A 20,427-nucleotide genomic window follows, 5' to 3' on the forward strand; every position below is an offset into this window, starting at 1 on the left:
CAAACTATGATAACATAAATGTAATATTTTATTTTTGAACATCATTTTCATAGATTTAAATGTGAAAACCGCTCGACTGCGACATAAAAACGATATAAAAACTATATGTCGCTTAGCGTCTCTCGTTAACCAATGAGAAGACTAGCGCTACGCGGTTTAGCGTGTTTCACTGGAACTAATTTCTTGGTAATAAACGCGTAAAAAAAATGCAATTTATATAAAGCTCTATTCTACTTGTTATTATTAATAAAGCTTTTTATGTATCTTTAAATATAACTTTACTGTGTCATGCCTAACTCTAACCCCCTTAAGATAAATCTCTAAAGCGCTGCCATCTGCAGAGTGAAGCGAAGGAAACTAATATGGTTGATCATATAACCATTAAATAGGTTCTTTGTGTATTTACATTCTTTGTTTAAGAAGTTTAATTATTTTGATAAAGTATTACGAATGTTGAAAATATTTTAATGACTAAATGATTAAATGATTGAACAGCCATGGCAACTACGGAGATAATATTTCCTAACGAAGAACAACCAGCAAAATTGTTGAAATGGAGAGTTCGTACGAATACTACGGTCTCAGCCGGTAGAGTGTTGTTTTTCTATCGAAACGTAACATCGGAAAATGAAGAAACCAGCAGTCCTGAAAAGAAATTTCGAGTTATACGATATGGCCGTATTACAAAATTGTTATTCAAAGAAGGTGACATCATAAAACCTGGGTATATTTTCCTTAACCTCTATATTATTATGATAGATTCATCTACGCACTTCAAATCTTTACATTTTAATATATTTTTATTGTGCTGTTTCTTAATTTATGTCTCCGCATAAACTTATTATGCTTATAATTGTTCAGTACCTGGATAATTTGTTAGTGTTTTAGGGAAGTGATATTGATGCTGGAAGGATGCAAACATCCTACTGTCATGAAGGATTTGTGTGCAGAATGTGGTGTAGATTTAAGATTAGAAGGAAATGGAAAAGATGGTGGAAATATGATTTCTCAAGCTGTTGTACCAATGATACACAGTGTACCTGAACTTAAAGTATGTCCAGAATTAGCAGAGAAAATTGGAAAGGAAGATGTACAAAGACTCTTACGAGACCGTAAATTGGCGTTACTTGTGGATCTGGACCAAACAATCGTTCATACAACCAATGATAATGTGCCTCCTAATATGAAGGTTATAATATTTTCTAAATAATATTCTGACTTGCAATATTATGAAATTATTTTAACATTTTTAGGATGTTTATCATTATCAACTTTATGGACAAAATTCTCCATGGTATCATACACGTTTACGGCCAAATACTCGACATTTTCTGTTAGAGATGAGTCGTCTATATGAGTTACATATTTGTACATTTGGAGCAAGGAATTATGCACATACTGTAGCTTCTTTATTAGATAAAGATGGTACTTTGTTTTCTCATAGAATACTCTCAAGAGATGAATGTTTTGATCCAGCATCTAAAACTGCCAATCTAAAGTATGGTTATATACTAGTACCTTTTTAGTCTCATATGTGTATTTTATATAAATTTAATATACAGCAAACATTATTTATAATAGGGCTCTATTTCCTTGTGGAGACGACATGGTGTGTATTATAGATGACAGAGAGGATGTATGGCAGGGATGTGGTAATTTGGTACAAGTCAAACCTTATCACTTTTTTCCTCATACTGGTGACATACACGCTCCACCTGGGCTAGAAAAAAATGATCCTGCAACACCCATATCAACTGCCGTAAAACAAACTCAAAATAAAAATAATAATAACGGCACATTACATTCAACTGATAAAGATGTATTAAATAATGATACTAAAGAAGAAAGTGTGATAAAAGAACACGAAAGTGTTACTATATTCGAAGAGTCAAAATGTACTAACGACAATACAAGAGATACAGAAGATAAAGAAAAAAGTACTGAGATACAATCAAATGATGCGGAAAAGCAATCAGAAAATGATATTGAACAAGTTAAAGAAGTAGATAGTAAGACTTCAAATTCAAAGGAAGATAAAGAAACAGAAAAGGAAGAGAAACGTAATGAAAATAAATTTATAGACGAGGATGAAGATGATTATTTATTGTATTTAGAAGATATTCTTCGAAAAATACATGCAGAGTTTTACAACAATATAGAAAAGGAAATTGGGCAAAAATCATTAAGGGTTATTATCCCTCGTGTAAGAGCTCAAGTATTAAAAGGTATTTGCTTGACTTTCAGTGGATTAATACCTACTCATCAAAAACTTAATCAAAGTCGTGCTTATAAAGTAGCAAGGGCATTTGGAGCAGAAGTGACACAAGTAAGGTTTTGTTTATTAATATATTATTTTTATCGTATACCTTTTGTGCACGTGCATCATGGTTGACTAAAATGCATTAGGATTTGACGGAAAATACTACACATTTAGTTGCTATTAGACCAGGAACTGCAAAAGTAAATGCGGCCAAAAAGCGAGGCGATATAAAAATTGTAAATCCAGATTGGCTTTGGGCGTGTGCAGAACGTTGGGAATATGTGGATGAACGTCTTTTTCCTCTCACTACAAAGGTACATGTGATTTTATTATAAAAAATGATTTCAAAATGTATAAAATAATTATTTCATTTGACATTGGACAAATTATTTTTTATTAAATGTAATTCAAAATATAATATAAGAAATATTTCTTAGGCACGTGCCTCTAGAATACCACCTGCCCATTGTAGCAGTCCAGAACATATAGAGGAACAGAAGGATGAATTAAAAGATAAATTTGCAGATAGTATAAATCCTTTGATGTCTTTTACTCAAGAAGAAATAGAAATAATGGATAAGGAAGTAGAAGAAGACATGGAAGATCAAGATATAGAGGCTTCTGTTTTTGATATAGATGATAATATTGAAGATTATAACAAAAGAACACGTGGAAGTAATTACAATTCAGAAGAATCATCAAATGGTAATATTTCGTTTTTATATTTTTATCAATAAATTAATGATTAACATTTCTGATTAAATTTTTCATAGATGACGAATGCAAATCGTTTAAAAAAAAGAGGAGATTATACAACCATAGTTCCGATGATGATGCCGACGATGGCGACGACAACGACGACGACGATGATGTTGACGATGGTGGTAATGACGATGACGAGAACGAGGACGACGACGAGGACGAAGACAATGACGATGACAATGATCTTACAACACGTTTCAGAAGAGGGGAAGACTTACCCGATGATTTAGATCTTGGCGATAATTCACAAGATTCTGTAGATCTTGAACCAATTGAAAATGAAGATGACAGAGAATGGAATGCTATGGGAGCTGCGCTTGAAAGAGAATTTCTTTCAGAATAATACGTTATAAAACAATTCAGCAATTTAATTTACTATATTATGCAGCAATTAAAGCACTTTTATATTTTAACGATTTACTAATTGGAACTGTTGAATATGATGAAAAGATTATGTAGTTATATAATATGATCATAAAATTTATATGATAAAAGAATTTTGGTGTGAATTTTTTTAAATAAATATGAGTAAGAATATTGGGGAACAAAACAATTATACTTGACTTTTTAACATAGCATATGATTTTATAAAGAATTTCATGAAGACATGATGAAAATAATACCATATAATGGAGTACTTTTAAAACAAAATACATAAAGCATAAAATGATTAACAAATAAATTGTTATTAGAATTTATTCATACATTAAAATACATAAATATATTATACTCCATATGGGTCTTGATCATTTGGATCTTCATGATATTTGATGTATGTTTCTTGATACGTAAAATCTCGTTTATCTTTCATGACCCCTCTTGGAGGTGCTTTATCATAATCAAAAGCATTTTTGGATTCACCAAATAATTGATTAGTTTCCTTTACATCATCCCTGATTTAAAATATAATTCCATTTAAATAGAAATATATTAACATTGATATCTTTATAGTTTATATATGTATACAATATTCATATTTAATTGATACAATACCTATATTTGCTAACAACAACTTTTTTACCAGTTATAGGATCTGTAATATCACCTAATGGGTAAATAACATCTATAACCTATGTTGAAATGTTATGATTAAAAAATGAAATTATTTAATTAAACTACTTATTAATATTATTATAATTGATATATGTATACTTTGTGGGTAATGAGACGTGTTAATTTCTCAGGTAACGACTGTATCAAAACAATATCTCCTACGTTACATTTTTGGTTTGGATCATGGGCATAAACGAAGTCATGCTCTTTGAAGTACTAGATTGTAAAAATAAGAAATAATTTTTTTTTGAGAGAAGTACTTTCAATGTATTTCTTTTAAATTTAGAATAGAACCTTACCATAAAAATATTCTTGTCTAACTCAAGACGTGGTACAGATACTTTTACGGCATTTTGTTTTACAGATGGCAAACATGTTCCAAGAAAATATCGTAATGCTTGTTTACTTGACCCTGCCATTGTTTCTTTTTATTTTACAGTAAATAATAGTAAACGTAAATAATCATAACCTCTTTGATATACAGAATAATCATATAACATGTACAGGCTTTGAACGAACAACTAAGTGACCAATAGGAGCTTTCAAATCGGAAATTGCGTGTATTGGCGCGAAACATTCAAAATGTTATTATAAATATAGATATTGAATTAATAAAATTGAATATTGATAAATATTGATTAAAACATAGAGGACGTATTTATTAAAAATATATTTTTTGTGCAATCATAAGATTATGTTGTTGTTTCGAAAATTTTTAATTAAACGATTTAATTAAATATGAATTGAATCGATACGTTTATTTAGAACGACTATAATCCAATCGAACTTATATTACGTACAAATCAAACGTAAAATATTTGTTCGACAGATTGAAATCGACCGTTATCATACTTTGTATAATGATATTAATAATAAACATTCTTTGCGTGTCTTTACATTTTCTAATTTTTTTGTTCTAGTTTGTATTTTTTAAGCAGTAGTAAGTAGATATTATAATTAGTATGAATAAATACGATTGAATATACATTTGTAATGATATTGGATACGTAAAATGTGAATGCGAAATGAATGTTAAAAAGAAAACGTTTCTCCGAAAGGCGATATAGTATGTTATGTATTTGTTAACTTGGCAACTATCGCTGCATATAAAGCGTATCATCAGTGACACACACGTTAGTTATCTGTATCTAAATGACATCAAATTCGATTTCGTTGTTTGATTATATGTTTGTTCCATTTATCTACCAATGCAGAGAAAGTATTTGTGATTGTACCTATTTATAATCTACTATAGAATTCTCTTATAGGCGTCTAATAATGCTTATTTACGATTAAATTTTTTATGTAAATCAGTACCTTTCTGTCCTGTTCTCGTAAAATGATTCCATACCTGGTAATGCAAGAATCGAATGTTTTTTATTTATTAAAGTCGTAAAAATGTCAACTTTATTATCGGCTTTCGTCGTGAAATTATTATCAAAAATTTCATTCGCGGACAAATATGTCGTTGAACAAGCTTGACCAGTTTTTCCTAGCGTGGATTTTAATCGGAGTGCAGATAACGCGAAGTCAATTGATGATCAGACCTGTTTACGTTTACAAACATGTGATACGCGGTATGCACGATTACTTTAATAATACGTGCATTATACTTTTACACGACACTCCCAATGTTATTGAGAATACAGGTGAGTTATAAACTAAAAAGATTTAAATCTGAATTAAATTTTCATAAATTCTCAAATTTAACTTTAAATCTGTAAACATATTAAAAATTGAAATATTACTTCAAATTTATTATAAAAAATGATAACGTACGATATAATTGTATGTACAAAGATTAAATGGTCTCTACTATTATTGTTATCATTATTTTATCATCATCATCATCATCATCATCACCATCATCATCATCATCATCATCATGATTATTATTATTATTATTATTATTATTATTATTATTATTATTATTATTATTATTATTATTATTATTATTGTTATTGTTATTATTGTTATTATTATTATTGTTATTATTGTTATTATTGTTATTATTATTATTGTTATTATTATTATTATTATTGTTGTTGTTGTTATTATTATTGTTGTTATTGTTATTATTGTTATTATTGTTATTATTGTTATTATTGTTATTATTGTTATTATTATTATTATTATTATTATTATTATTATCTTATAGGTTTGGACGAGGCAGAAGAATTGTTGGCACTTCAAAGGTATTTGAGTGGTACTCTTCACATTCGCACGGCTATCATGGATTTTCATATGTTCAAGACACGGGTGAGAATGTCGACTTTGTCATTTTCTATCGAATAGAAACATATTATCGGATACATACATATGTATAAATTTTAATGATTTTTGTTTTATTTATTTATTTCTATTTTTTTTATTCTTTTTTATTTTTGAATAGGTGGGTACTAGTTACTATCACATAAAAAGGCCACTCTTCGTTTTATTGAATGACTACAATGATACGAGGGACGAGCTAGCGCATGTAAAAGATTTCATACATATACGTATAAAAAATAATAATTTTTGAAATAATTCGTTACGAATAATTTTAAACTTTAAGAAAGTATGAGGAGAAACATAACGATAACATATTTACTAATATGTAGCAGGTTTCTACGTGGCTCGCAATGGAGTATCCAACTTGGTTGCTATTCTTCAGGAACGAGACCCAAATCGACGTGTTTTTTCGTAACATTTACATACCGTTCAATTGCCAATTGATGATAACTCAAAAGAATAAAAACGATGAGATGATCTTTGAAGTCTATCAAATTGACGAACAGTCGAAGATCAGGATCATGAATTTTGGCACTTGGGATAGAATAAATGGTTTCAAAGGACCTTTATTGGGCCTCTATCAAAGGAGGAATAATCTTCATGGACATAATATACGCGTTGTCATGGCCCACGTTAGTTTTATTTTTTGAGAATCAAAATATGGGTTCTCAAATAATTATATTGTTATTGTTTTTAAATAAGACAATTTTATAGGATCCTCCGGTATCCTTGATATATCGTAATGAGAAGAACGAGATAATTAAAGTGGGTGGTTTCTTCGGAGAGTTGATGAAGTTGCTGCAGGAAGGTATGAATTGCACGTGAGTAGTAAGTATGTAATTTGTGTGTATATATTAAATGGCACAGAAAATGAGAGAGGAGAGAAATAAAGAGAATGAGCATACGGTTACAATGTTTCGCTTCAATCCTTTTTTGTCTTTTTTTTGTCTTCTTGCTCTGTTTTTGCTCCATTTGTTATTGAATTTCTCTGGTTTCGTCGTTTCTCTAAACGTTTTCTGAGATCTTCTAATAGTCTGGCAGTTTCCTTTCTGAAATATTCTTCCTGATGTGCTGACGATTTTTCTTCGAAAATGTCTCTTTTCCTGCCATCACCGCTTCTTCGTTGTCTTTGCGAATACAACCTCTCATTTTGGCATAATAGTCGGATTTTATCGGTCCGACGTAAGAAACACTCTCTCGTAATTCTACATAACATTTTTCTTATTTATCAAACGCAACTTTCATCATCTCGTTGATTCGTCCTTCAATTTAATCCTTTAATTTATCATTTTCTTTTTTTTCTTTGTTTTCGTTTTTTTTGGTTGTTAGTATTACAATAATCTATTGTGTGAATTTGACGTGAGTCGCACGACGTTTTGACAAAATGCTTAGAACTTTCTATGCCAGTCACGATATAACGATCGTTTTTCGTTTCTCAATTTTTCCCTTTATTGTAGAATATAGATCATTATTCGGAGAATACTTTATTCGCAAGTAGATAATGAGACGTCTTATAGACCATTAATCTGTCTAATCATTGGTATTTCAGAATTCTTGTTAATAAAACGAATAATATATTTTTATTTATGCCTATTCTCTTCGTAGAATGACTTATATAGAAACAAATTCTTGGGGTTTAAATCTATTAAACGGAACCTGGACTGGTGCTATAGGGATACTGATGAAAAATGAAGCTGATATTGCTGGCATGGAATTAATGATGACGTCTGACAGATTGGATGCCATTTCTTTCACTACTCCGGTTTTCTCTACGAAGTACGTCGTAATTATTGTTTACAATAAGATATAATAATGTTAATAGATTATATCGTAAATTGACATATATACCTAAGTTATTATATATTATGCTGTTTTTTAAGATGTCGTACATTCATCAAAAGACCGGATTCTACGTCTATCAAGTGGCGAGCTTACACAGCTCCCTTCGACACCTACATTTGGTACTTTATAGGCTTGCTGATATTATTAAGTAGTGGAATGATTTTGATGATAAAAGTTGTAGTTAAATTGGTATCCTATCACGAAGATTTTGAACATTCACCGTCGACATTTTCGGAGATAATGTTTTATGTTTTCGGAGTATTTTGTAGTCAAGGTACGACGAATAGGTCAGAATTTACGCATAGTAAAGATGTTTACGTATTGTTTTTGTTTGTAAAAAATGTAGGCATGGAACAATCACTGTTAGATCCAATTCGCATGGTACAATTTGTTATCCATTTGACGGCTGTTGTCGTATTGGCCGCTTATTCCGCAGCTCTTATAAGTTTCCTGGCTATTAAGACTTTCGTTATGCCTTTCACGACCATGGAGGGTCTTCTGAAGGATGGTACCTATCGATTTGGAGTTATTCAAGAATCTGCGGATTATTCCTTTTTTCAAGTAAAGAATTTCTCATCGTTAAATCAATATTATAATGTAACTGTTGATTTCTCTATATCGCGAAAAAAAAAAATTATAAAATATCGTTGTTTTAGAATACAACGGATAAAGTGCTCAGCGTATTGTTTTCTAATTTATTAACAAAAGAGACCGATCTACCTATCAATTATCTCGATGGTTTGAATCGTGTTTGCGAGGTAGACAAGTATGCCTTCATGGCGATGGATAATATCGCAGCGGAATTGCAACCAAAGCTCATTTGCAACTTGGAATCTCTCGACACTATAACGCAAACGACTATAGCGATGGCGGTGCCTAATAGAAGTCCGTACGATGGTATTATCAATAGCAAGTACGCGGTTTTCTTTCGATTTCTATTTTCTTTTTCTTTTCTATTAATTTTTTTTCGGCGGGAAGATATCTTCCAAGAAATGATTTTATTTTTAGTGATTTTTTAATTTTATTTTTATTTTATTTTTACTTTATTTCTAATGATATCTTATTACTTTATAGCATTCTGATGTTGAGAGATAGTGGAATACTTCAACGTTTGCTCAACACCGAATGGTCTAATCAGTTCACAAAGGTATAACGTTATTTCTAAATTGTATCTTTAAATGTTAAAGAATTGTTGTATTTTTAAAGAAACAAAAAGGTACAAAGCTTGTACGTTTTTTAGCCTAAAAGCACATGGACGTCGGTCGAGCTTTACGACATGGTGCCGCTATTAATTTTCATGTTTTGTGGCTCCGTCATTAGTTCCTTTTTACTTTCTTTAGAATATATGGTACATCGACAAGTTGCGAATAATAGGAAACTACGAATCGTACGAAAGAGACGTGTGAAGATATTTTAATGTAGATTTAGAATAGTGTATATGAAAATGAACAATGAAAAATATCATTCATCATCTTTGTTCATAGTCCGTAAGAGGAATAAACTTTTTATTTGTTTTTTCTAAACGAAAGTTTTCGTCTAATTGATTTTTCACGAAATAATTTTAACGGGAAAAAGAATAAAATGCTCTTCCTTTCTCATCAGTTTCAAAACAGACTGTACGAGTAACCTGTTATATACTTTGTTTGAAATACATATATATAAACCGTCGGCAAAAAATTGCTCGACAAATTCGGTGTTTACTTTTCAATAATATTTAGAACGTTCGAGAGTTTAGTGAAGATCGGTTCGTCCTTCTGATTTATTTTGCGTAGAGATTTCTCTTTCTCATGTACGTTCAATGTGTACGTGTAATTCTTGATTATTAAATTACGTTATATGTTCTTCGTACTTTTGTTGATTTTTATCTACATTCCGATATGTCAGAACGTCGTAGAATTTTTTCATCGACGAGATTAAGCGAGAAGGAAAGAACGTTTGGAAAGGAGAACATTTGCGATTTAAGGCAATCTAACAAATTGGCTGGTACCAATTCTCAGAAGGCTCCATCTTTGAAAAAAACTTATTCCAGTGATATTGGAGGTCCGTGCTATTGTAATGTGAATGCGTGTAACAATATAATTAATAACAATGTCAAGTCGTCGACGAAAAAGACACCGTTTCGAATTCACTTTGATCGTGCTGGCAACGATCTTAACAAAGGAGTTCGCGTTCGAGAACGGATTATCGAGTATGATACTCGCAGGATCGAGGAACTTAAGAGAAATACACGATTCTCGGAAAATAAGGTTGGTATATAAACGTTCATACGTTGAGGAATAATCGTAACGAAATGAATTATATTGTACGAATGAATAGCTTATGTTATGGCCAAGACGTGGTTTTTATACGAAGAGACAACAATCGGAAGTGAACTTGGCTCAGGATTTGCAAAATTTCAAGGAGAACAGGGAGCTCGTTCCTAACTCGTACGGTTCTTCTTCTGATAAAGCGACAGTAAGATCGGATAAAACCATTTTCGATCTCAAATTAGCAAAGCCACAGATTTCAATCACAAAATCTTTGGTAGATCTTTCCCAAGAGTAAGTCACGGCATGTTATATCACCTTAACAATTTATGTGCGGATACATATAAAAGAAAAAAAAGATGCAATGTTTTAATTATTGGATTCGAATCTGTTATATTGATATTTAGAAGTAAACAATCAACGTTTGTCAACAAAGTTCGCGATGTGAGTAAACAAGATCTTCGGCCTACACAGTCTACGTACGTTGAAAAGTGAGTCTCCATACTACAAATTTTGAAAATACAAATTTTATGTCAATTTAAGATAAAATATATTAACGATTTATTAAAATGTAATAACAACATTTCAATATTTTTATGATAGGAAAGAATTGGTGGTTACGACATCTCACTTACGCTCCAGATCTTGTTCCAATCAACGAACAGTCGTTGTAACAAGGAGCAGAATAGCTTCAACTGGTTCTACAAACGAAGCTTTTGTCGATCTACAGAAACAACAAGGTGGATCCAATAAATGCAAGGCATTCGATGTCAATAAAGATTCGTTGTTTGCGGGTTATTCGACTATACTTTCCACCGATACGTTGAAGAATCAAGCTATTTCTAAAGACTCAAATAAGTCTGAGTCTTTAGATATTTTAATTTGTCGAGGAAAGAAATCGCATGATCAGGAAAGGCAACCATTGTTGGATACGATTCCATCGAAGGTATAGAAGACGCACGTGAATCATTAAAGTTGTATCTAATAAAATGTTGTCTTGATTTAAGGTACGAGGGAAAGTAAAAAACGATTGGGAAGTCGTTAAACAGAATACTGATTTTTCCCCATATTTGTTATATCATACCGATTATCTCGTTGATTTGTTGACGATTGAAAAAGAGAAGGAAGATAATTCACTGAAATTGTCTTCTGGATTTATCAATAAATATGCTAATAACGAACCGAGAAATATAATAGTCGCTTTTCTCATACATCTTGCTGTAAGTACGAATCTTTGAGATTTGATAATTAGAAAATTGCGCGATTTATGATTAAATTTGTTTTTTTTTTTTACAGACACATTGCCGTTATCCGTCATTCATTCTCTATCAAGCGGTGAAACTTTTTGATATTATTCTCGATAAAATTCCTATAGATATAACGGACATGCAATTAGTAGCAATAACAGCGTTATGGATTGTTCTGAAGAAAGATGGAAACTTCAATAACATTCCATCGGTCGTAACGCAATCGTATATTTAATAAATCCAACATGTCTATTAAACGACATATTAATATCGAGATAAATTGTGTTTTTTAACTTAACACAATTGTTGTTTCAGGCAACTGTGATGCTCGCTCTAATTCCAGATCAACAATATACTAACGTAGACATATTGGCCGAATGGGAAAGAGTGGTCTTGCGTTCTCTCAAATTTAATATATCATTTTCCGATCCATTTTCTATTTTCGTTTTTTATGTGATTAATTGCGATTACGATCAGGATAAGATTTCCAACCGTACCATCACCAAGATCTATTATTGCGGAGGTTATGTTGTACGTGATCAAGTTTAAACGATTTCATTGCAGATATTTCTTGTGATCGAATATTCGAATATTTTAATATGTTTTCTTCTGCAGATCGATTTGACGTTATTGGATGTGAGCTTTAGTTGTATAACGTCGAATCATTTGGCTCTTGCTGCAGCCGAATTAGTAATGTGCATTGTCCTGGACAGTGATTTATCAAATCCTCGATGGCATTTCTGGAGACGTATTATAACAGATGGTATTAACATTCCAATGAGGTATTGATATCATTAAGCTTAGAAAAAATTTTTATGAACTAAACAAAAAGATTGATTTTAATTATAATACATTTATTTATTTATGAAAAAGGATTTATGATGATGAGATCAATGTGTTAAGATCAACTATGATCTCTCACATTTTGGAGTCAGAGAAAAAGCATACAAAGGAGGAGACGGTAAAAAAAAGATATAGCCACAATAGATACGGTAATATTTCTAACTTTCTTCTAGAGAAGATAAAGGAAATACCGTCTGAAAATTATTCAATATCTATGTAATTCTCTTATTCGCTTTTATTTCTTGACTGTTTTTTTTTATTTAATATTTTTTGTTATTATATTTGTCATACATTATATATATCCGTCTAAGAGGGATAAAAAAAATTTAATTTATCATTTAGAGTAGTTATAGAATTATTAGGAGAAAATAAATATTTCGATTACATCACACTTTCTTTAACTCTGTTACATTCTATAGTACTTCAAATCGAATCACAATATATACACACATTATCACTTGAATCTTATACAAATACGTTTTAGAAATATAATATTCGATTGGATTTGCTTACCACTGTTGTTTGTATCACCTTTCTAACTTCCGCCAATTTATTTACGATCGTTCTTGAAATAATGAAATCAATATCAATACATTCCATGTCTACATAATGTTTGCGATCGATTATTTTACATATTAACGTGGATTGCATTTATTTATAAGAATAATTGACCTGAAAAGGAAGAAGTGACAAACTCCTTAAGATATGATTTTATAATTCATTTTTGTCGTACCCATAAGTTCTATAAATTGTTGGTTAAGATAAAATCTATTGCATCACCCTGATCGACGGAAAAATTGATCAATGATATATTAACATGTTTTACAATGAATTTACACATTCGATATATTATTTCGATTTACCTTGAACAATAAATTGAGATTTCAGCTACCAGATAGTTGTAAGAAATTTAGTCTCTTAGAGTAAATCGTACTGATTGCCAAATACCGTGTTTCAATTCGTCCAAAGCATGTACTGTTTTTCCAGCAGAGCTTAAAATAATGCGAGGTGGTTCTAATCCTAGATTGCATTTGGACCATTCCTCCACTGGTGCTAAACCACCATTAGGACAGACCAACATAAAGTCTGACGTCTTCACGCCACCTTCAGACTCGTTCTTCTTATCTACGAACGTGATTAATGAAAGTTTTAGAAAAGATAATATTAAAATAGGATGTGAAATAAATTATAGAAATTTACCAATTTCCATGAGAGCAGGTAGAGGCAAGAAAGCCACATCGCCTTTATCTGAAGTCAGACATCTGAGACAAGGAATAGTTCGTTTAGAAATAAAATTCTAATAATTGATTTGTTCATTAATAGAATCGAAAACGTAGATCGTAGAATGCTTACTTGATAGCTCCTTGGCCTCCTTTGAAAGCTTCTGCCTCAGTTGGTTTACACTTAGTTGCTTCGGTTACCTTGTCGTCGTTGGATGCAATGTTACCAACACATTGTTGACACAATTTCGATCCTGGCTGTGCACCAGGTGCGCAGGAGCCAGCAAAGAATTCTGCTACATCGTCTTCCGACTTAATCAAATTTGCTTTCTTAAGAGCGTGAATCGGTGCCAACCATCCAGCAAAATCGTTTCTGTAGCCACTATGGCAAGATCGTTTACCTCTCAAATCGGCTGGAAAAGATAAAATGTTTCTTTTCTCTCTTCGATGATCTTTTTAAAAATAATTAGAGGAATCCATTATTTACCAAGTCCACTGATAGAGCTGCCTTTCTTAACAACAACAACTGTCGGTCTTTCGCTGTATTTTGTTGAACCACTTCCATATACTTCTGAAATAATTGGTTGCGCATTGAAGTCCGTTATTGCACGCAGTACCGATCCACCATCAACGACTACTAAATCAGCACCATCATCTCTGACAGCTACCAAACAGGCATCTTGATCCTTCTCCAATAAGCAACTCAGTCTGGGTCTAGCATCTCTGATGTTAATAAAAGAATAAATCGTTATTAGTCAATTACTCTTCGTAACATTCCTTAATGATTTAACACTAATAATTACCTTGAGTGAGCTGCTCTACTCAAGGCACGGCACTTATTTAAAGCATCCTGAGTCCATACACACAAGCGAGCGTTCCTTTCAGGTGCACCTGAGTTTCTTTCAATGACGTCCAAGTATTTGGCGTCTTTCAAATGTTGTTCAGGACTGATAGGTGATGAAGCAACAGCCAGAGTTTTTTCATCAAGCAACATCAAATCTTTCCACCAAGCAGCCTTTTCCTTCTCACCCAATTGTCCTAATTCCGTTAATTCCTAAACACAAACGTTCATTAAATTTTTCTACCCAAAAACATTTTGAAGAGACTTTGAAAACTTACTTTTTGAACGGCTTCTATGTTATTCACTCCATCATTAGCCATATATCCTTGCCATGGTCGTGCAGCCCAAGTACAGGGTTTGGTATCAGCATTGATCTGTTACCTTTATACCATCCGGACAGAAGTAACGGAAGTTGCTTGGATTTTCGTTTGTTGGGACCGCAGGTGTAACGCTGACCGACAATCCAAAAAATCGTTTAATGTAAATAATTTTTATACGAAAAGAAGTTACGAAGAGCACCTTCGTAACCCGAATAGATATCTTGATAATCACAGACGTTTGGCTTTTTATAAAGTGTGCACATGTTACGTTTCCTTTGTAATCATATTATGTTCAATATATCTATTAAGTAAAAAAGACGTAATGTAACGAAATTGAACTTGGTAATCAAGCATTATGGATACTCACTAAGCTTTCGATTTATTGTTGGATCTGATGACCAAGTTTCAACTAGGCAAGCTTTGCTGAAGAGCAAACTCAATGCCTGAAATTCATTGTCGCGAACAAAATATTCTGTATTGTTTATGTTATCACCGATAGCTGCCAATTTCGCGAGAGGTATATTGTAGCCAATGTCATCTCGAATACCAGTGTGACAAGATTTTAAATGACGTAGTCCCTTAGCATCGGATACGTTTAGGTCCTTCTGGATTACAGCGACTGCTTCGTAATGATAATCTGCATACGCTTCCTCTTTTGTTCTGATTTATGTTGAATATAATAAAACGTAAAGATGTTTCGATATACCTATATGATTATTTTCTACGGTTTATTTTTTCTGAGTTACCTGTTATATGATCTTATATTTGACCTTCGAAGCTAACTGATTGTCGTCCAATGCAATTAAATATATGTCTTCTGGATCGACAACGACCACGTCAATCTCTTCTCTACTGACCTTCTCTATGCATTTGTATCGATCGCGACTGGAAATGCAAGAAATAGGAATTCCATTGTTTGCCGAATCTTTTATTAACTTTCCTTCTAACTATCTTTTATTAACATTCCTTCTAATATATTTTCGGTGTATATATGGTGACTGAAAAAAAGAAAAGAACACAAAAGAAAAAATAAGAGAAAAATAAATTAACGAAAGGGATTATCTTTTATATTAATACTTAACGAAGAGAGTTCGCTTCTTGAGGGAGGAGAATACAATTATCTAGTGGACGCATTCAAGTCTTACGCATACATTATTTCGTTACTCGTTATATTTCTCATCGTTCCTTTCTGATTATCTCATTAATTTGATTTAATAGACATTCACGGGATTGGGCAATGTGTACATCGCATTGACTAATGCGACCTGATATGACTCAATAATATCGAGATAATTATCATTAATTCATTATGCTTTAGTACAAGTTATTAATTCAATATGCTTTAGTGAGTAACTTGGTCATATTTTTGAAAGTCGCTCGATCGAACTCGAAAGTTGCTGATTTAAATTTTGTAATGTAAAGTATAGGAAAGAAGGATAAGATACGACGATAATAATGATAAGTTTGATCCAATAAGCAAGACAAGAAAATAAAAGAGAATCAGAGGAAAGAATCCCAGTTCGTTAACAAAGAAAATAGAAATTACTGATTCGTGCAATATCGTAATGGCGTGAAAATCAGACAAATGTATCTAGAAACTTACAACCGTCTTCAGCGGTAATGTCAGTGGCTATTATCACAGCCACTAAGCTCGCAAGAATCATGATGCTTTTGTGGCACTTCATTTTCATCCCTTCTAGTCTTTCTTTTTCTTATACTACTTGTTCTAGAATTCTCTTTGTTCTCGAAAAACGAACGAGGATTGAATACTGAATATCAAATAAAATCTCTGATCAAGTTTGATTTGAGGAATGATGTTTATCTCTCTACAAAAATTAAAATATTGTAAAATGTGGATATAAACAATGGACCAAAGTAAATATCCTCGTACAATTCGTAATAAACGCAGACGATATACCAATGTGGTAGGATTGTACGAGCGTCCTTATATACAGGAGCACACGTTCTCGTCCTCGTTCTCGAAAATTCGAGGACGTTTCAGGGAGGAGTTATTGATGCTATATCGACGACACCCTGTCTTGTTCTTTTATTTTTCTTCGTCCATTAGACTCCTCTCGCGATGTACGGGAATAATCAGTACATCCCTATTTTTCTTGTGCCCATTCCTACCCTCTAACTATTGCGACTTGCTCTCATCGTGTTGTCGTTATCTATTTAATTTATTGTTCTATTATTGCTGTTATTTTTTGCGAATCAACCGAGATTATGGTCATTGGATTTTCCAGTTATATCACCTCCCTTCACTTTCCTATTATTTTCTTCCTTTTATATACATACATACAGTTGATCAGGTTGATATAAAAAGCGATTTTCTTAATAGCTTGCTTTTTCTTTTTTCGATTATTTTCCTTATATTTTTCGACGTTTATTTTAATTTAGCAAAATAACTTACACAGCAATGTTGGATAAACGATCTGAGAGATTTCTATGGAGAGAGACAAATATCTACGCGTGCGTTACGATTTTTGAAACGCTTTTACTCAACACCATTTTTATTTATTATTATATATATTATTATTTATTTTATATACTATTATTATAAATATATACATATATAAGATTTTTTTTTCTTCCTCTTTTCTTTTTACGACGAGAAAGAGAGAGGAAGAGAGAGAGAGAGAGAAAGAGAGAAAGAGAGAACTATATAATTGAAGGTGACGTCCGAGGTGCGGTTTGAAATGCACGATGTTTCATCGAAGATCTAAAAGCGAGTTTTCCTTGTTTTTTTAATGATACGCATATAGAATTTTTACTTCGAATGTATTCGAGGTTACAAAAGATCAACAGTTATCGTTTTCTATTTCATTTTATTTTATATCGTCTATTATTTCTCTTTATCGTGTTTCTGCGAATATTTATTTCGTCATTTTCCTGTAAGAAATTTTTATTTATTTTTGTTTTTTTTTGTTTTTTTGACTTAGCAATAGATAGAAAAATAGATAAACTAGTTTGATCATAAGAGCATGCACGTGTAAATTAATCTATCCTGACAGCTTGTTAAGATCCTACTTTGTAACGTGAGAATCCCGAAGGATTTTTTTTCATGACTCGGCGGCGGCTATTCGTTAGACCCTTCTTCTTCTTCTTCTTCTTCTTCTTTTTCTTCTTCTTTCCTTCTTCTCCTTTCTCTTTCTCCTCAACCCTTCTTCTACTATTCAACTTTCCTTTCACGACAGAGCAAAGAACTTGAGAGCAATAAACTCATGTCCTTCCTTACATAAAAATCGTCTTTTTTCTTTTCTTTTTTTTCTTTTTATATCTATAGATCTTCATTTGTGTGCATGTACGTTTAACTTTATGCAAGGATAAAGCCTTTGAAATCCTTTCTTTATTTCTTATATCTTCTCTCTTTCCATAATAACATTTCGTATTTAGATATTTATAATTAAATTGAATTTAAAAGAGAAGGACCCAAACAAGACGTCCATCTGTCCTTATCGTTAATCTTAAAATGAGATAAAATATTTGTTATTTCTACTCTAGTAAAGACTGAAAAAAAAGAAAAAATAGAATTATAAAATGTTATTGTTAATGGTTGCTAAAGATTAAAAGCTTAATTGACTCTAACAAAAACATTTGTTTTGATTATATATTATATAATTTTTTCTTAATTATAATGTTGAGAAAAAATTCAACTTGTTTCGTTGGTTGCAAGCATACCAATGACAGTGAGAAAATGAGTTTAAAATTGTTATGTCAAGTGGGATTTATTGAATCGAACAGTTGGATAAATTCAAAGTCTTAGCGACTCTAAACGAGAGTGCAATGTTAAAAGTTTATCGTAATTTTCTGTGACATTTTTTACTAGTTTGGTCCTTTTCATAACAATGCCAAGTTTCTTTCTACAAAAGTTAATATTCTTTTTTCTCGGCTACATTTAAAAAGAAAATTCTCGATTTTTCAGTTTAATTCTTTCGATTTCATTCGTCAATCTTTCGTTACTCTCTCGTCAATATATTATATCCTTCATGATTTTCTCGAGATGTTCTCTTTCGATATCCAATAGTTTCTCATATCGCTGAAAATCTCAAATTTGTTATTGATTTTGCTTGTTCGAAGATATAAAAAAGTTTGTTAACAACTCACCTCTCCCATGGCGCGCGTATTCCTTTCGTTTTCCTTTATTCCTTCCACGAATTCTTTGCGATCGGGAATACCCTCAAGTATTTCTCTAATTCCTTCTTTATCTGAATAATAAAATACGAAAATACAATTATCGAGAATATTACATACAGAGAAATATATATATATATAATATATATATATATATATATATATATATTACGATCGTTTTTTGCGAAAAAATATATATATTTATTTAATGACCTTGACCTTGTTAATGCTTTTCGATTTTTTTTGAAGATATTTTAATGTGTATCATAGACTCTCGTGTCGGCATTTTTGATAAAATAATCTCTTCCGTAAATCAATGAATTTCTTGTTTGCCATCGATTTTTGTTTATCAACTTTTTTGATTTCTTCGTTCATAGAGAGAAATTCTCGATGTGATATCAAAACGACGTTCGTGATATCATCGAGACCTTGGCCTTGAATAGGTATCTCAACTTGTTTCATCTTCATCACTAACTAGCTCTCGATGTATTGACAAAATTCAATTTCTTGTTTATCCAATTCTGCTTTTGATTGATATAACTTATTTTGCAAGGTTAGTTAGAAGGCCAAAGTTTTTTTCAGCTTCGACCAATTCTACAACAAAGCATCTGACCTTCGAAATTTCGCTAACTTCGATCGTGGCAAATTCTTTCTTTATTAAAAAAAAAAATAAGAAAAGAAAAACTCGATTCGAATTTTTATTATCAATTATGTATACCAAAATAAACATAAAGTGATCACATTGTATACTTTGCCCGGATCAATTGAAAAATTGATCGATTTTTATATTTGAGACAAAATACATGGTTTTGAAAAATCGTTTGTTGACGTATACGTGCGCATCCTTAGTAAATTTACACTACTTTCTTCTAAGAGCGTTATCTAAAATATCTGCCCTTAGGAACTTTTTGGATATTTGCTAAGAAAACACTTAGATAAAAAACACATTGTTACTTTTGTTTATGCTTAGGCATTTTTAATCTAGCACATAGTTTTCAATGTCGAGTTAATAATAATAATAAATACATACTCAAATAACTCATATAATATAACTCAAATAACAATAAATAAATACTCCTAGACAAAAGTAGGTATGGGTTTGTCTGGCGCCTACTCTTCAAATATCAATACAATTGTTACCAGAACAAAGGATCACATATGAGATTGTTTATGCATTTCGAACGAATTATACTGATACACTCATGACCAATAAGGATATTACTTTTCCTTTCCTTTTCACTTTTCACTTAAATTTCTCTTTTTCCATTTCTCTTCCATAATTCATTATTACTTTCACGGCTAGTTGAAACGAAATCAAAAGTCAGTCGCATCAAAGCATTTGCAGTTAATAATAAGACAACCGAGTTTTACTTACATCACGGACTATG

At 31.6% G+C, this 20,427-nt stretch overlaps 5 protein-coding genes across 9 annotated transcripts; 3 read left to right on the forward strand and 2 right to left on the reverse strand.

Moving 5' to 3' along the window:
- Positions 1–227: 227 nt before the first annotated feature.
- On the forward strand, positions 228–3,519 carry LOC127070905 (RNA polymerase II subunit A C-terminal domain phosphatase). Of its 3 annotated transcripts, none has more exons than XM_051009484.1 (8): positions 228–389; positions 496–724; positions 889–1,189; positions 1,254–1,498; positions 1,582–2,326; positions 2,407–2,574; positions 2,698–2,965; positions 3,034–3,519. In XM_051009484.1, the coding sequence occupies exons 2-8, from the start codon at positions 498–500 to the stop codon at positions 3,363–3,365; spliced, it is 2,286 nt and encodes a 761-aa protein (XP_050865441.1). In that variant the 5' UTR covers positions 228–389; positions 496–497; the 3' UTR covers positions 3,366–3,519. The 3 variants fall into 3 exon arrangements, with proteins under 3 accessions (XP_050865441.1, XP_050865442.1, XP_050865443.1); XM_051009485.1 differs by having other exon boundaries at positions 262–398; XM_051009486.1 differs by lacking the exon at positions 228–389 and having other exon boundaries at positions 579–724; positions 881–1,189.
- A 170-nt stretch (positions 3,520–3,689) lies between these two features.
- On the reverse strand, positions 3,690–4,604 carry LOC127070911 (28S ribosomal protein S17, mitochondrial). The gene is made up of 4 exons (XM_051009495.1): positions 4,375–4,604; positions 4,175–4,291; positions 4,016–4,092; positions 3,690–3,915 (listed from the first exon to the last, which is right to left on the reverse strand). Exons 1-4 carry the CDS (start codon positions 4,492–4,494, stop codon positions 3,747–3,749), a joined length of 483 nt encoding a protein of 160 aa, XP_050865452.1. The 5' UTR covers positions 4,495–4,604; the 3' UTR covers positions 3,690–3,746.
- A 600-nt stretch (positions 4,605–5,204) lies between these two features.
- Positions 5,205–10,193, forward strand: LOC127070909 (probable glutamate receptor). Of its 3 annotated transcripts, none has more exons than XM_051009493.1 (11): positions 5,205–5,724; positions 6,234–6,334; positions 6,468–6,551; positions 6,676–6,978; positions 7,061–7,167; positions 7,952–8,122; positions 8,227–8,462; positions 8,535–8,749; positions 8,845–9,101; positions 9,263–9,335; positions 10,073–10,193. In XM_051009493.1, the coding sequence occupies exons 1-11, from the start codon at positions 5,538–5,540 to the stop codon at positions 10,103–10,105; spliced, it is 1,767 nt and encodes a 588-aa protein (XP_050865450.1). In that variant the 5' UTR covers positions 5,205–5,537; the 3' UTR covers positions 10,106–10,193. The 3 variants fall into 3 exon arrangements, with proteins under 3 accessions (XP_050865450.1, XP_050865448.1, XP_050865449.1); XM_051009491.1 differs by lacking the exon at positions 10,073–10,193 and adding an exon at positions 9,429–9,606; XM_051009492.1 differs by lacking the exon at positions 10,073–10,193 and adding an exon at positions 9,429–9,606 and having other exon boundaries at positions 6,679–6,978.
- On the forward strand, positions 10,066–13,011 carry LOC127070908 (uncharacterized). Its single transcript, XM_051009490.1, has 9 exons — positions 10,066–10,434; positions 10,505–10,728; positions 10,842–10,925; positions 11,038–11,380; positions 11,442–11,654; positions 11,731–11,892; positions 11,997–12,212; positions 12,297–12,463; positions 12,555–13,011. Exons 1-9 carry the CDS (start codon positions 10,066–10,068, stop codon positions 12,742–12,744), a joined length of 1,968 nt encoding a protein of 655 aa, XP_050865447.1. The 3' UTR covers positions 12,745–13,011.
- A 382-nt stretch (positions 13,012–13,393) lies between these two features.
- LOC127070868 (transferrin-like) lies at positions 13,394–16,569 on the reverse strand. The gene is given in 11 exon segments (XM_051009411.1): positions 13,394–13,470; positions 13,473–13,649; positions 13,725–13,786; positions 13,878–14,157; positions 14,232–14,467; positions 14,548–14,798; positions 14,864–14,959; positions 15,114–15,178; positions 15,273–15,565; positions 15,689–15,830; positions 16,509–16,569. Coding segments are annotated over 11 exon segments (1,725 nt in total). The 3' UTR covers positions 13,394–13,408.
- Between the last annotated feature and the right edge of the window lie 3,858 nt (positions 16,570–20,427).

This window comes from Vespula vulgaris, chromosome 19 (assembly GCF_905475345.1).
Source record: "Vespula vulgaris chromosome 19, iyVesVulg1.1, whole genome shotgun sequence".
Taxonomy (NCBI): Eukaryota; Metazoa; Arthropoda; class Insecta; order Hymenoptera; family Vespidae; genus Vespula; species Vespula vulgaris.